The sequence below is a fragment of the Fusarium coffeatum genome (genome assembly GCF_003316985.1).
Source record: "Fusarium coffeatum strain FIESC_28 chromosome Unknown BRIP53273_contig_142, whole genome shotgun sequence".
NCBI classification, from domain to species: Eukaryota; Fungi; Ascomycota; class Sordariomycetes; order Hypocreales; family Nectriaceae; genus Fusarium; species Fusarium coffeatum.
The window spans coordinates 148,101-163,299 of NW_022157935.1; the positions used below are offsets into that span (position 1 = coordinate 148,101).

General features: G+C 49.4%; 6 protein-coding genes across 6 annotated transcripts; 3 read left to right on the forward strand and 3 right to left on the reverse strand.

Annotated features, from left to right (window-relative positions):
- Nucleotides 1-125: 125 nt before the first annotated feature.
- FIESC28_06588 (uncharacterized protein) lies at nucleotides 126-2,145 on the reverse strand (the record flags this gene model as incomplete). The annotated part of the gene is made up of 4 exons (XM_031160731.1): nucleotides 126-737; nucleotides 788-1,075; nucleotides 1,128-1,441; nucleotides 1,794-2,145. The coding sequence occupies 4 exons, from the start codon at nucleotides 2,143-2,145 to the stop codon at nucleotides 126-128; spliced, it is 1,566 nt and encodes a 521-aa protein (XP_031015109.1).
- Nucleotides 2,146-5,550: 3,405 nt separating this feature from the next.
- On the forward strand, nucleotides 5,551-6,488 carry FIESC28_06589 (uncharacterized protein; the record flags this gene model as incomplete). Its single annotated transcript, XM_031160732.1, has 3 exons — nucleotides 5,551-5,712; nucleotides 5,768-5,941; nucleotides 5,997-6,488. The coding sequence occupies 3 exons, from the start codon at nucleotides 5,551-5,553 to the stop codon at nucleotides 6,486-6,488; spliced, it is 828 nt and encodes a 275-aa protein (XP_031015110.1).
- An 893-nt stretch (nucleotides 6,489-7,381) lies between these two features.
- Nucleotides 7,382-8,906, reverse strand: FIESC28_06590 (uncharacterized protein; the record flags this gene model as incomplete). Its single annotated transcript, XM_031160733.1, has 6 exons — nucleotides 7,382-7,634; nucleotides 7,684-8,151; nucleotides 8,198-8,423; nucleotides 8,476-8,592; nucleotides 8,671-8,746; nucleotides 8,892-8,906. The coding sequence occupies 6 exons, from the start codon at nucleotides 8,904-8,906 to the stop codon at nucleotides 7,382-7,384; spliced, it is 1,155 nt and encodes a 384-aa protein (XP_031015111.1).
- Nucleotides 8,907-9,958: 1,052 nt separating this feature from the next.
- On the forward strand, nucleotides 9,959-11,307 carry FIESC28_06591 (uncharacterized protein; the record flags this gene model as incomplete). Its single annotated transcript, XM_031160734.1, has 5 exons — nucleotides 9,959-10,067; nucleotides 10,123-10,161; nucleotides 10,211-10,308; nucleotides 10,358-11,212; nucleotides 11,275-11,307. The coding sequence occupies 5 exons, from the start codon at nucleotides 9,959-9,961 to the stop codon at nucleotides 11,305-11,307; spliced, it is 1,134 nt and encodes a 377-aa protein (XP_031015112.1).
- A 91-nt stretch (nucleotides 11,308-11,398) lies between these two features.
- On the reverse strand, nucleotides 11,399-12,431 carry FIESC28_06592 (uncharacterized protein; the record flags this gene model as incomplete). Its single annotated transcript, XM_031160735.1, has 2 exons — nucleotides 11,399-12,314; nucleotides 12,376-12,431. 2 exons carry the CDS (start codon nucleotides 12,429-12,431, stop codon nucleotides 11,399-11,401), a joined length of 972 nt encoding a protein of 323 aa, XP_031015113.1.
- Nucleotides 12,432-13,058: 627 nt separating this feature from the next.
- On the forward strand, nucleotides 13,059-14,906 carry FIESC28_06593 (uncharacterized protein; the record flags this gene model as incomplete). The annotated part of the gene is made up of 6 exons (XM_031160736.1): nucleotides 13,059-13,203; nucleotides 13,269-13,418; nucleotides 13,469-13,860; nucleotides 13,913-14,006; nucleotides 14,057-14,691; nucleotides 14,745-14,906. 6 exons carry the CDS (start codon nucleotides 13,059-13,061, stop codon nucleotides 14,904-14,906), a joined length of 1,578 nt encoding a protein of 525 aa, XP_031015114.1.
- Between the last annotated feature and the right edge of the window lie 293 nt (nucleotides 14,907-15,199).

Here is a 15,199-nt window from a genome sequence, read left to right on the forward strand (position 1 = left end):
CCAAATGCAAGCCCAAAATAACAAGAAAAAGTCGCGGAAAGGGTTCAAAATGCGAGCATCCTCGGGGTGTGGAACGAGGAATATGTGATGTGGAATGCCGTTAAACTCCCAACTCATTTCTTCGTTTAGTCGACCTGCTTCTCGCAGCCAATACGGCCCAGCAACTCCTTGCGATCGCTGTGGCCGGGTAGGCTGACTCCAGAACTGCTGGCTTGCTTCTTGACACCTGATCGGCGCTCCCAGTTACGGAGGTCGAGGGCCTCGACACCAACTTCCTCTTCCAAGGGTTGAGCCTCTTCGTAGATGAATTCCTCTTCCTCTTCTTCCTCCTCGCCACCTTCGTCGTCGCTTCGGACATCCTCAGCGTCGCCTCCCTTGAGCACCTTGATGATGACGCGGACAATCATAGTGAACCAGCCGATAGTGATAGCCTGGAGGAAGAGAAGAGGAGCGAGGAAGCTCCACTTGACAGTCTCGTTGTAGCATACAAGACCCTCGGGGTTGATGAATGGTTCAACGAGATAGCTCCAGCCAGCTGGAGGGTCGAGAGGGCCAACCATGTTGTCGTTGTTTCCCTTGAAGCAGCCTGTAGGCATGACTCGGGGAGTGTCGGCGTAAATGGACCAGCAGACCGCGATGTACAAGACGTGGCGGGCAAAGAACCAAGAAAGAACAAACAGACCGAACATGACGTCGCAAATCTTGGAGTAACCGCAATACTTCAAACACTTGGCAAGCTGTGTTCTGTTAGTCAGGCCATCGATTTTGGCATATTAGAGTGACTTACAGGAAGGAAGAGGTCAACAACATCCATGATAACGAGGATGAAGTTTCCAACGCGAGAATGGTGGTAGGCGTAGCAAGCAAAGATAAGAGCGGTGGTGACGATGTGGTGAGTGAACATCTGCCAATGATCCTTGCGGCGCTCTTCAATGTTAATGACAATCATCTGCTGGAGCCAGAAAGCCCACTGGCACAGGAGGTAGGCCTTCATGATTCCATCGAGCTCGCGGTTGGGCCAGTCGGTCCACAGGTTCTCCATGTTCATGTAGTGAGGAGAGGTGCAGTAAATGTACTGTATCGGTGTCAGTGTATGATTCTTCCTACGTAGCTAAATCCAAGCTTACCATTCCCCAAGGCCAGAAAACGGTATAGTAGACCATGAGCCAAGCCTGCTCGCTGAAGCGAGTCAAGTTCTTGCGGTTGTCGATGCCTTGCCATCTACCGATGGGCGCAAGGACGTATTCCATGGTGGCGGCACGGAGGCCTGTGAAAAGGATGATGCAAAAGGTAATAAAGTAGGCATCGTCGAAGCCGATACGGTACTGGCCGGATTGAGAGTTGTGGTAGCTGAGGTGGAAGAACTTTTGGGTGTAGTCGCGCGCTTTGGGGATGAAAGTCTGGGCGAGGAAGATGAGAGCGAGGAGGTTGAAAGAAAGACCTAAAATAGAGGTACCGCGTCAGCTCGAGTTCATCCGAACAAAATAAGATGATCAGATCGGTGCACACACTCGGATGCACCTCGCCATGCGATCAGCCTGTCAAGAAGCGCCGCTATCTGGTAGCGTAGCAGGACCCTGAAAGCCGGACTGGTAGGGATGCAGTGCCACGCGGGGTGCCGCTTCAAGTGCGACAACCATTCCCGAAATGTCTTTTAATCAGGCTAGGTCCAGAATCGACCTGACCTGACACCCTTGCCCTGTCCTGACACTTCGACCACCCCACGGCATTTATTCGCAATCCCAGGATTGGCAAGAAAGGGGGGAGGCTGGCTGGTTAAGAAAAAAACGTACCGATTTGGTTCTCAACAAACCAGCGCGAGAGATGCTTCCAGGTGCTCTCCTCCTTGCGCTTAAGTCGGCGGACAAGCACCGTCTTGTTACCGGCGGTCTGCATGTAAAGGGGTCCGTTCATGTTGGGCGTGCTGTTGTCCTTCTTAAGTCGTGGTCGCGGGGCAGCGCCAGTAGTAGGTGAAGTAGCGACGCTCGCGCTACCATTTGAGGCTGCATGGAGCTCGTCTTCTGTTGTTCTAATGACAGTGGCTTCTTGGAGAATGATTCTCTCTTCTGCGACCGGCTTCTCGCTGGTGGCAGAAGGGCCGGGGACAATCTTGTCCTCGACCTGCATGACGGGATCGCTGCTCATGATTGAGCGAGCAAGATTGAAGTTCTTTTCGTGCGATTTCGTTCGGGCTCGTATAAAAGGCTGCCGTGTCCTTTTCTTCTTTCTTGGCTAGCGAGCGTTTGCTGTGGCTGAACAAGTGTGTGGGCGGAAGGAGGGAGGGGTCCCTGTGCTAGGTCCGCGAGTCGGAGACACACAAGATGCAAAATTTGGAGAGAGAAGAAGATCAGGGGTATGGTTTATAGAAGAAAAGCGTTTTGTTTTGTGTTGCTTTTTACTTTTGTTCGTGCAAAAGTATAAGACCGGCGAAACGATATAGCGATGCAAGGTAAATCGAGATGCAAGTCCAAAAGTCAACGCTTCGTTGTCCGTCGCTAGGTTCGCTATGAGGGTCGCGCGGTAGGTATTGAAGGTATGATTGATGTCGAGCAAAGGCCGTTGGAGTTTACCAAAGCTCAGGCTCTTTCTCTGGTCCTCAGCAAGCAAGACTGAACAAAACAATGGACAGAGCTGATGCCGGAAGCAATGCGTGAAGAGGAGAAGAAGTAGGAGAGGAGAGGATGAGAAAGGAAAAAGTAGGAGAAGGTCCAAGGATCGGGTAGCCAGCGAAAGAAAATGGGATCCCGATGAATTTTGAAGGAACCCCCATGAATGAATTTGGCTCTAAAAAGAGATCGGTAGCCCAAGGTTTAGGGGGTAGCGTGCTGTACTGGTGCAGTAGCGGGGGGGCTCTCTACGGGGAGTAGTCGGGTGCAGTGCCAGGGTGTCCAGTCCACTGTATTTTAGGTACGTACATCAGTATGTTGAGGGAGGATTGCCCCACAGCGGGCATTACTCAAGGCGGTGAGCAAGCGATCAAGAGGTGCAGCTGAGCTTCATTGGCGGCGGGCAGTGAATTCTTGTTGATCGAAAGGAGAAGCAAACGAAGCTGATTGAAAGATGGATATATCCTCTATTCGCAGTGAAAGATGTGAATACTATATTTTCTAGAGCTTCACCAATAGCAGCTCTATTCATGGGAGATCAATTGACCTCTGGAATTGCTTTTTCAGGTCCTTAATCGCCATGACAAGAATATCCATCTCGTCTTGTTTTATCACCAATCTCAGATCAGATTGGATGTGCAGCATCCTAGGTATTTCTTCAGGTGGCAACTACTACTACATGCTTCTCTGAAATCCCTGTCGCTGCAGCAAGGTAGAGTAGACCACCTGTTCCGAATAAGAACAAGGTGTGTGGATGTCACCCTCCTTCAGTGCTGCAGAAACATATAGTCGACTCTAGCACTCAATCAATTCATTAACAAGTGACAGACCAACCTGGCTGGTTTGTTCCAAGGAACCTGAATTTCGAAATTCTAGATGGCACTGGACTAAATAGAAGGGCCCTAGCTCCAGGGGATAAAGGCGGAAGGCCAAGCAAGGGTCGTCCAGCCAAACCACCGTTGCTCAAAGCTTTTCCATTTCGTTGAGACGGGTTAAAGGGGGAAGAGGCCAATAGGAAGAGTCCATTTCAAGGTCCCCTTATTCCAACTGCCCCTCTCTGTCTTGTTCTTCTTATTGACAGCCCAGGCACTCTTAAGCTTTTAGCTTAGCTCGCTCCCTAGGCCCAAGTACAGTACCTAATCTGCGGCGTGTACCGTCAGAAATACACTGCACCGTAGATCTCTATTGCCAAGTTACGTTACCCCTTTTCTTTTCTTTCTGCCAATGGTGATCAAGCTAAGGGGGTAGTAGAGGGGCGGCTGGTTCCCGGAAACCCCTGGTTTTCGCATTGACATGAATTGAAGAAAAAGTGAAGAAGGAAAGATATTCCGGTTATAAGATGTCATCCTCGTTCGATATTGGCAAATGTTAAAGCAATGTACATGATAGGTACAGTTAGTAGGTAGCATGCTAATGAAAGCGCTGCAGAAATGTCTGCGACCAGGGAAGAGAAATGCCGCCGCATGGTCCAGGATCAGGTCTTTGTCTTTGATTGTTTTTTTTAAGGTGTTCCCCCGCTATATGGAGCTGCAAGCCAGCATGGACTGGGCTGATGATGATTCTCGTACAATCGATTGGTCAATTCCGTTCATGGATTGCTGCAACCTCGGTAGGGAAGCACGGGCTGGACTTGGGCGAGATGATTTGGCTTGGACCTTTTTCGCTTCTGTTAAGACATTTTAAACTAGGTAATTAAAGTTTTGTTTTAATTGATATGGATGTTGTCAAACAACAATTCTCTAAATCCGAAGTACTTACGGATAGATTGATAGTCTTTGACATGCAATATGATACAATGCATGCAGTACTAGCAACTTCTAGATCCACCATCGAAACCGTCTCCTCCACCGTCTTTTCAATACGAGACAACTTGATCTGTTGGATTTGTTTCAAGTTATTATAACGAGCTGGACAGCCCCTCTCAGCAAAAGAATAAAGCCAAAATAGTTCATTTAGCCGCTGACAAGGCATAGCCTTCTTGGTTCTCCGCAGATGTCGAGATTTATGTCTCGTCAAGCTCATATCGTTGCAACATGAATCTGGAGTTCCAGTCCATGGATACCAATTACTGGGCAAGATAACATAAACCCATGTGCTGGTCTGATCTGCAACCCAATACCACTTGCCGGCTTCAGTAACGCGAGACTTGCGCATACGTTTAGACTCACGCGGAGCAATGCTCCACCATCAAGCGCAGTAGTTTGCCTTTATCACATTCTCGTGCCCCGCAATGCCGCTTCTTTATCATGATATGGATACCAGGGTAATCTGGCATCGATTTGTGTTATACTCCGTTTGTCTTCCAAGTGCAGTGTTTGGCAAAGTTCATAGGAGAAGTGCAGAATATACGCAGGCAAACCATCTTGAACTCATTCACTAACCCCGGCATCAAATGGCTCATACAGTCCACTAATAAGGATGTAAGGGTTTTGGTTCAAGTTGCACCTCGCTCTCACAAGAAGCTGATCGTGCCAAGATCCCTCGGCATAAGGCTAATGATCATGGCCTTGAATTTAAGCACCAGTCATTTTCAACCAGATGGGTTCAGCTCTATGCATGGGTATAGACAAGTTCATTCATCGTCTGGGCGTGATTGTTAACCTCAATGTCCGTACCTACCTATGTCTGTTGATCTAACTTTGACGTATTGCGTCAAGAGAAAGCCATCCGTAGAGCTGCATCAAGCTGACGCCATACTTTGCACCGCCACTGGTTCTTGCGCTGCCTAAAACGCCACGCTTTCCTCATTTGGTCCCCCACATGACCGACCTGAACATATCCCTTGGGCCTCGCATCATCGATGAATGTCCCGAACTTTCCATCAACAATAGCACTTAAACCTTGAGGCCACCCTTTTGCTGTCAGAAACCTCTTCGACGACTGCGCATCCTCAACCCATCCTCGTCTTGACAACGTCTTGCCTGTGAGCGCATCTATCGCCATCATGTCCTCAAAGACCAAGTACCAACCAGCGCCCCAAAGCGACCCAGATGATTACACCCACGCGCCCCCCGCCTACGCCGAGGGCTCTGCATCTCGCGATGAGACACAAGGTCTTTTCGGCGCGCCCCGCGATAGCGAGGATAATCTCCCTGATGATTTCAAGGTAGGGATAGATGATATGCGCACGAAAGTCGATGAGTAACTGATAGTTGCTATAGTTTGGTGGCTCCGTAGCTGAGGCTACTGTCGATATCCGCAACCAGTTTGTCCGCAAGGTCTACACCATTCTCACTGTTCAGCTCCTTGCCACCGCTGGAGTGAGCAGCCTCACATTCTTCAGCACTGGCTACAAGGACTGGATCCAGGGCCATCCTGGTGTCGTTTGGGCCTCGGTATGTTCTCATTGAACCTTCTGAACCGCAACATGAACCACTAACACGACCATAGCTCTTTGGTTCCATGATCTTTATGGGTCTCACCTACTGGAAGCGCAAGTCGTACCCTACCAACCTTCTCTTCCTCTCACTCTTTACTCTTGCCGAAGCCTACACCATTTCCGTTATAGTGTCCTTCTACAAGACGTCTATCGTACTCAATGCTGTCGTTCTTACTGCCGGAATCTTCGTCTTCCTCACTCTTTTCGCCTGCCAGACCAAGTATGACTTCACCTCGTGGATGCCGTACCTCTTCGGCGCCCTCTGGGGTCTCGTCATTTTCGGCTTCATGGCGATGTTCTTCCCCTACAGTTCCACCGGTGAACTCATCTATGGCGGCCTCGCAGCTCTTATTTTCAGTGGCTACATCCTTGTCGACACGCAGCTTGTCTTGCGCCATCACCATGTCGAGGAGGAAATTGCTGCCGCCATTAGCCTTTACCTCGACATCATCAACCTCTTCCTCGCCATTCTGCGCATTCTCAACAGCCAGTCTAACAACTAAGCGCTGGCGATGTGTAAGAGTTTGGCCGAGTCGTAAAGTCAAAGAAAGGCCAATAGACGCCACCCGATTTCTCTTTCTATCCCTGTTTAGCAAAGATTGTGTTGTGAGAACTGTGTCTAGTCCAATGGGTATGTTGATTTGCTTTTTGCCGAGGTTGTGATTCAGACCTATCAAGGCGTTCTTGGAGCAGGATTAAATGTCTTTTGAACATACATCGCGAAGGAGATTTGTCTCCTAGTCGGTTCGACCTCAGTAATAGCTCAAAAACATCAATTGCTCGCAATAATTTGAAAACGATCTCTATCCTTCGAAATTGACATTATCACACATTGCTTAAAAGAATTGGTACACCAGTGAGTGGTATTACAAAAATATTGAATTTATTTGATATCAGGATTAGAAGGCCACTAGAAAAAAGAAACAATCAAGGTTGTGTCGTCCAATAACGGATAACAGTGTATGCCCGACACAAGTCTAATATGACCACAAGATGGCACCAGGACACGACAACAAGTCCTATCCGCCAGTCACCTGCATGTATCGTATCGTAGCACACGGGTGTCTTCATCACCAAGATAGTCCCGGTAAGCTGCGTCCCTACAACAGCCGCATACATGATAAACTCTCCTCCCTTGAGAATGCTTCTAATCAGGGAGCCGCCCACCATCAGGCTTCCACTGAAAGATGCCTCCACGGCATCTCCATCATTTCGAGAATAGGAGGCCGGGCGGCGATGAAAAAAAGAAATCAACAACTCAATTGTTCAGCAGCAGGGGGAATATTCTCATCGTTCTCTTGAGTCATAGGAGAGGAAAACCAACGCCAGTAATAGACAATAGTCCAACGTCGCATTTTGAAGAACCGCAAAAGACCTAGAGGGTCAAGCGAGAGGTTTAGTTGAGCTGCTCCTCGCCACCGTTGGGCTCGGGTGTGCCAGCATTCTGGGAGGCAGCCTCTCGTTGCATGCGGGCCTCGATTTCGCGAAGCTGCGACTCGCGAGCCAGCAACTCTTGTCGCTTCTCGTTGATCTCGCGCTGCACCTTGAGTTCGATCTCGCGCAGCTTCTCCTCCTCTCGTCGGAGTTGCTCCTCCTTGAGGCGGACCGACTGAGAGGCGAGATCTTCGGGGTTCATTGAGCTATCGGCACTAGAAGGGGTCAGCATTTGTATTTGCACTACGTTGCGGTTAAACTCACTTTCCAGAAGCACCCTCGACGCTCTTAGACAGCTTCTCGGTACGGTAGTTCTCGTACAGGAAGTCGTGGGTGATTTCCTTCAGATCAGCCAAGTGGCTGTGGAGGAGCGCAGATCGAATAGCGAGGAAATCGGAGTGACGAGGGTTATCAACCTCGACAACACCCCAGGGGTAGTGGCGGGCGCGAACCTTGCGGCCACCGATCTCGACAACGTCCTCAGATCCGACAATGGCGAAAGGCATGAGGCCACGGAGCTCGGCGTTCTCCTCAACGGTATCCTCATCGTCCTCCTCAATATCGTAGGGGAAGTTGTAGACAGGAATACGGTAGTGCTCGATATCCTCCATAACCAGCTTCTTAGATTCGGCAAGCTCAGCGGGGGTGAGCGAATCGGCGCGGCCAATGACGGGGATAACGTTAACGCGGGGGGCGAGTCGCTTCATGAGCTCGATATCGAGTTCTCGGAGACTATAATTGTCAGTGGGGTTGGGAGATGGAGGAAAACAAGACATACCCATGGCCAGTGGGAGTGATAAAGTAGAGCATAGCATGCACTCGGTTGTCTCTGAATCGAGGGTTACGCTTGATACGGGACTCCTCAGCGAGAATGTCGTCGTATTGTCTCTCGAGGTAGCCAACAATCTCTGAAAAGCTAGCTTCATTGTCGATCTGGTCACCAAAGCCGGGGGTGTCGACAATGGTCAGAGAGATACGGGTACCCTCCTCGTCAAGCTCAAGCTCTGGTCGCAAGTCAGTAACGCGTATGCAACAAATAAAAGACGTTGCACCTACCAACGGTAATGGGCTTAATCTTGACACCATCCTCAACGTGTGCGCTGCCAGCATCGTCGGATTCCTTGTGCTCGAGCACACTCTTTCCGCAAAGTGTGTTGACAAAAGTAGTACGGCCTGTCAAATATGAGTTTGTTGTTCATGTTGGATCGCAGGGAGGTGTGCAATTGCAGCATCTCCCGTGGGGTAACGTACCAGTGCCTGAAGCACCGCAGACCATCAGGCAAAACTGAATACCCTTCTTGACATTCTTCTTTCGGCGGATCATCTTCTATTGGGGAGCAGGTGTCAGCGGGCTGTAACAATTATGCGATAGACGTGTTAAAGTTTTGATCCCGTGAACTATGTGGAAACGGTAGCTTTATCGGCCAAAGCATCCAACATAACGAACGGGGTCGAAGGGAGGTGGAACATACGCCCATGGACGACATTTTGAAGATCGGATTCGGGGGTGACGAGCTGGAACTGGAGGTGAAGCTGAGCGGCAACGGTAAGAATAGGTCGAGAACACCAAGGTTGAGCAACGACTCAAATCGAGTATGGTTTTGCGGTGGTTGAAGTGGAAACTTGGGGAACCTGAACCAAGGGGAAAATGTTAAAGGAGGCTAGGAGCCAGGAGAGAAGGATACGGGTCGTGTTGGACTTGGTTGCTCAAGGGGTATGGCCAATTTCACACCTGGCCAATCGTTCCTGCTCTGGCATTCAGGGGAAGTGCCTAAGCTAGAGAGCCAGTGTCCATTATTACCAGAGGGGGACGGCAGGTGCACCCCTACAAAATCCACACTTTGCGTGCCCCCGACGCCCTGTCAAGCCAGACCGCCTTCCCGCTCAAGGGACCACTTAGCGGACCCTCAAAAGCCTTGTTGTGGCGCTTGCTTGCAATCAAAGCTCGTCGTTTCGTTTCATCACGTGAGCGTCTCTATAGCTCTCATTGTTACTCTGGCCCAGCCACAGCATCTGTGGAAGGAACCCATCAGTGGCTGACTGCATCTCGTGGCTGCATGGTACCGTGACGCGGTAAGTTCGATGCCCAGAACAAGAGTATCTTTCTCTTACATATTTACACTTTGAATAAGGCACTATGACTCCTCTGCCTACACGGAACCTTTCTCTTGCCTTGCTTTAATACCCCTTCTCTTATTCTCGATTATTCTTTAGCCCAGTATTGATATTCCGAACCCCATCTTCTATAATATACAAGCCCATCGGTTACGCAGGTACCAGCTGCATTCACCAAACAGGTGGATCTGTAAGCGGCATCAGATACATTGGCAGCCCGTCAAGCTTTTCTGGGTTTATCGAGCTTCGCAATGCTATTCTATTGCAATAACTATATCCGAATTATCTTCCTTACATAAGTTTCATCTGATCCCGAGCTTGGACGTGAGCAACTGAGGTCCTTAGCCTTACCCCTCCCAGTTCTCACGCCGACCTGCCTTGACCTATACATGCTACAGTACTTCTACACATCAAGTCACTCACCATGAACACACGGCCACCGATTGAGGCTTCGCCCTCAGAAGCTGTTTTATCTGTCTCTTTCAACAATGACGCGAGTTGCTTCGCTGTTGGACTTGACTCTGGAATGTGTGGTAAGTCATGACCTGCGATCATTGTGCATAGCTTTTAATGACCGTCATGTCCCAGTCTTTCATACCAAGTCAGGTCTTCTCAAAGCCACAAGAGGTATTTATATTCAATCGAACCCTCTTGAACTGTTCTAACAGTTTTACAGATTTCAATGCTGGCATCGGCCTTGTTCAAATGATGGGCACCACCAATTACCTGGCGCTGGTCGGTGGTGGCAGATCGCCCAAGTTTGCTATGAACAAAGTACGTTAAGTACTGGATCTTACTACGACCATGGCTAACCGTTCTCCAGGCTATCATTTGGGATGATTTGAAAGGCAAAGTTGCTCTAGAGATTACGGCTCTCACAGCAGTACGCGGTGTTCAACTAGGTAGGGAACGTGTCGCCGTTGTGTTGCAAAATAGTGTCCGGCTTTATTCCTTCACCAAACCTCCAGATTTGCTACATATATACGAAACCGCCGACAACATCCCTGGATTATGCTGTCTCTCAGCAAAGAAGCTCGCTTTTCCTGGCCGAACTGCTGGACAAATACAACTCGTTGAGTTGTCGACTGGTAATGTCAGCATCATTCCAGCTCATTCTTCTGCGCTGAAGGCAATTGCTTTGAGTCCGGATGGGGAGCTTTTGGCGAGTGCAAGCGAAAAGGGTACTCTCATCCGCGTTTATTCTACAAGCAGCTGTGGAAAGCTTGCCGAGCTTCGTCGTGGTATTGATCCTGCAACGATATTTTCTCTTGCCTTCTCTCACTGCGGTACTATGCTCGCCTGTACTTCCGATAAATCCACCCTCCACGTGTTTGACGTGCCTCACCCACGAAAGCCAGGGATGAACCGAAGTCAACAGCTTGGCACTTCAACAACTGACTCTGGAGATGGGAAGTGGGGCATACTTAGCAAGATTCCCTTAATGCCTCGGATGTTTTCCGATGTGTACTCCTTCAGCTCGACGCATTTCGAGGCTGGAGATGAAGCTGCGATAGGAGGTATCCCATTCTCAGAAAGTGCTGTTTTGGGAACATCCCGACCACCAAAGGGTGTAATTGGTTGGATCGGTGATGATAGTCTGGTGGTCATAGGTGCAGGACATGACGCGCGATGGGAGAAGTTCGTCATTGTCGAAGGTGCAGATGGAAAGCGACACTGCGTAAGAGAAGGATGGAAACGGTATTTGGGCAACACATGAGTCAATAAACGCTATGCGCGGAGCAAGCTGACGACGGCAAGGAGTATGAATTTTAATGTTGGGCAAATGGAACAGGCGTTTGAATGGTTCAGAATAACTAGAATTGTTTTGGTTTGTGTAGCGTATTGCATTAGATAGTGTTCTACTTTAATCACTGCGGCGTCTTGGTGATTGACTCCGACTTCGTCGTCTTGACCTTCTATCGGGATCTTCGTCTCTGCGTCTCTTATGCCGCGACTCCTCATGATCGTCCCTATGTCTGCGATGCTCTTGGTCCCGGTCTTTTCGTCGCTCCCGATGACGGTCGCGATCCTCGCCGTCTTCAGTCCTCTCTCTCCGCCTGTCTCTGTCTCTGCCTCCATCACGTTTTTTCTCTCGATCATCATTATTGTCTCTGTGCCGACGCGAATCTTTATCCCGGTGGCGATCCTCCCTGTCTGCGGGACTCTCATGTCGTCTTGATCTGTGGTGCCTATCCTCATCGCCCCCATCCCGCCGTGATCGATGTGACCTGTGGTGTCTGTGCTTGTCTTTGCGACCCTTTTTATCTGCCTTGCGCCGTGCCTCTTCGACTTCTTTCTTCTTCTCTTCGATCAAGAATCCCTTCATAGGATCGTCGTCGTCGTGTTCTTGCATCAGAAGTGCGAGTTCCCTTTCTTCTGGCAGCATCGGTCGCTGAACTTCTTCTTCGCTGCTCTCATCTTCTGACAAAACTTGACCTTCTCGCTTTAACATGTCTTCCCAGCCGACCTTGAACTCATCTGGGTCCTCATCGTCCCGTGCCTTGTATCGCGCATGGTCGACCCGAACAAGGCGACCACCGATATCTGCTCCGCCAAGGTTGTCGACTGCCAAGTCGGTGCTTCGCTGGTCCTCATATTTTAGCCATCCAAACCCTTTTGACTTGCCCGTCTCCTTATCACGGGACAGTTTTAGCCAAACAGGTTCTCCGAATTGTGAGAAAATCGTAATAACATCGCCTTCTGACATTTCGTAAGGTAGACCGCCGAAATAAACGTAGGCAGTGTCGCGGTAGTCGGTATGCCATGAAGCTTCTGGAGTGCTGAGCGCGTGTGTTAGCAGTGTACAAAGATTGATTTCAATATTCCAAATTGTGTACTTACATTCCATTCTCGATCTCCTTCTTGTTCAGCGCCTGAATCGCGCGTATTTGATTCATTGTGTGGTTTCAGTTGCTGTCGGCGCAACGTTGTGAAGGGTCAAAAATAATTAATGTTCGAAGTCGCATTCAACGTCAGAACCAGTAGAAACATCACTGAAGCTCTGGGGGGCCGTGCACTAAAGTTGTAGCGCGCAGTTCTTGGCGGGACAATTTCCGGACCGAGCTAAATGGACGGGGTAACTTGTTGACCAAGTGCCAATGGGGGACGAATTGGTACCTGGCAACCTCGAGCTGGCCACGTTCGGGCTTTTTGATGAAGGACAGCGGTCGACGATATCTACGTACCACAAACCACCGAGGGCGTTGAAACACGACCTTTTACCTGCATCTGACATTATACAGCTGAGATAAACGACTGTCGAGGTCAACACCAATTCCACCTGCACTTTCGGGGCTGCTGTATGCAGAGTGGAAGATGCACCAACGGCAACTCTAATCCCCTGTCAACCTCCTTTAATATTATCAAGACCACACCCAACGCGTATCTACAAGAACTTCGATCCGAGACACTTCACTCAGCAATTCCAGACCCTGGTTCCGACGGAAACCGATCCATGATCTGAATATTACAGATTCGTCCTATAACAGACTCCCGGCGAGCTCGTTGAGCTAAACACCGGAGCCATGGCCAACAGAATATCGGTGTATACAACGGGTTCAGGTGATTCAGAAGGTCGCGATGGCGAGCAAAAGAAGGATCTTTGGACGTCTATGCTAGAATCCGTCGCAAGTGGCAAGCGACTACCAGAGAAGAACCTTATCGTTCTAGGTATGCAGAGACGAGCCAGCAATGTCAACGAGCTCGATTAGCTGATCACGACCCTATGAATCCAGGCGGTACCCCCGAACATCAAAGAGACTTTCTTGAATCTCTGTCCAACTCCGAGTCAAAGCGCAATACGGATCGGCTTAAGATACCACCAATTGCCAACAACTTTGCGCTGGGCTATACATACTACGATGTCCTTGATGCCGACCAGGATGGTTTGTAAACACGCTCAGTATAGCTTCAAGCACCGTACTGACATATTTAGATACCCTGGCACGAGTCTCGCTCTACTTTCTTTCTCAACCATCTACCGAATTCGCTTCTTTAGTTGCGCCCCTCCTTACCCCAGAGACGATCCCCAATACCTCTCTCATTATCCTACTGGACTGGTCACAGCCTCACTTGTGGTTGCGACAAATATGGACATGGGTTCAAATGATACAAGAGGTTCTCAAGAGAGTCGACAGTGATCAGCGCGACCTTATGCAAGAGGTTATGGCGACCTGGAAGGAGAGGGGTCGGGGAGGCGCGGCGACAAATCTCGATGGCACACCATCAGCTACAGCCACTGGTGGCGATGGAGACAGTTCACTGCCTTTGGGACCAGGAGAATGGGAGGAACCTTTGGGTCTACCACTCTGTGTAGTGTGCCAGAACGTAAGACACCAACCACTAAGCAGACTGATGAGGAGGTTACTAATATAAGCAGGCACAAAAAATGGAGTTTCTCGAAAAGAACCAGGCTTGGAAAGAACCTGATTTTGATACGGTTTTGCAATACTTGCGAACAGTGTTATTGAGACGTCAGTTTACTCTACTAACTACGTATGGTCAAACTACTAACATTTTATAGATGGTGCTTCTCTGATTTACACTTCACAAAACGCACCCTCTCAGCTACCCTCTCTTATTCATTCCACTCTTGGGATTACATCTCTTCTCAAGCGCCACCCACTCAAGCACAATGTTATCGATCGCGACAAGATTGTCGTTCCTACCAACTGGGACTCATGGGGCAAGATTCGTGTTCTTGGCGGATCATTTGACGCTGAGCAGATTTCTAATTCATGGTCCGACGACATCAACACCCCCCGCAAGGATATGCACTTTAACGACGATGACCAAGCATGCGAGGTGGATGATGCAGAGTTGGAGAGGCGACAACAAAAGAGTGCGATCGCACGCTATGAGGGTTGGTGCCGTGACCCCAACAGCGGCGGTCTGGCAGTTGTTGAAAATGCCATGCATGGCGAGAAGTGGATCAACGTGAATAGCGACGAGACTCAAGACTTCCTTGCGAAGCAACTCAAGATTCTCGAGGCTTTTAAGGCCAAGCACCCAGAGAAGGCTCCCGACAACGCGATCGCTCGCAGCGCCCGTCATATTGAGTATGGCGATGAGAAGAGCATCAGTGAACATATTGGGCCCGTGCAGTTCAACATGGGCGGTATCCAGGTCGACGCTGATGATATGCTACAGCGTCTTAAGGTAAGCCGATCCCGCCATCAATATGCAATGCGTGCAGTAACTGACATAAACAGGATCGCAATGCATTTTCCTCCTCGCCTAGTAACGAAGAGGAGGAAGCAGAAACGCAAACGCCTGCTGCAAATATGGCCAAGGACTTTGACAATGAGCAACTGCAGAGCTTCTTTACTGGTTTGATGAACCGCAAAGGCACAGCAGATACATCCCGTTCTTAAGTCAGCCATCCGTAAATAACCAGACTAAAGAAATACTGCTGAGCCATACTTTGTTCGCGAGTTAGTTCACAGCATAAGTTGAAGTGCTCGATAAGTGTAATGGACCATGGGGAGAAGGGGCGGTGGCCGATGTAGAATAGATACCCCTGAAATGACAAATTTGATCACATTTCGAATACGCTCATTTGGAACTCTACAAAGTAAAGTGCATGTGTGTGGCAGCAAGCTTTTTGGTTTGGAGGGTTGTTAAATTATGTGCAAAAGTCCAGAATTCTCCAATTCTCTTGCATCTT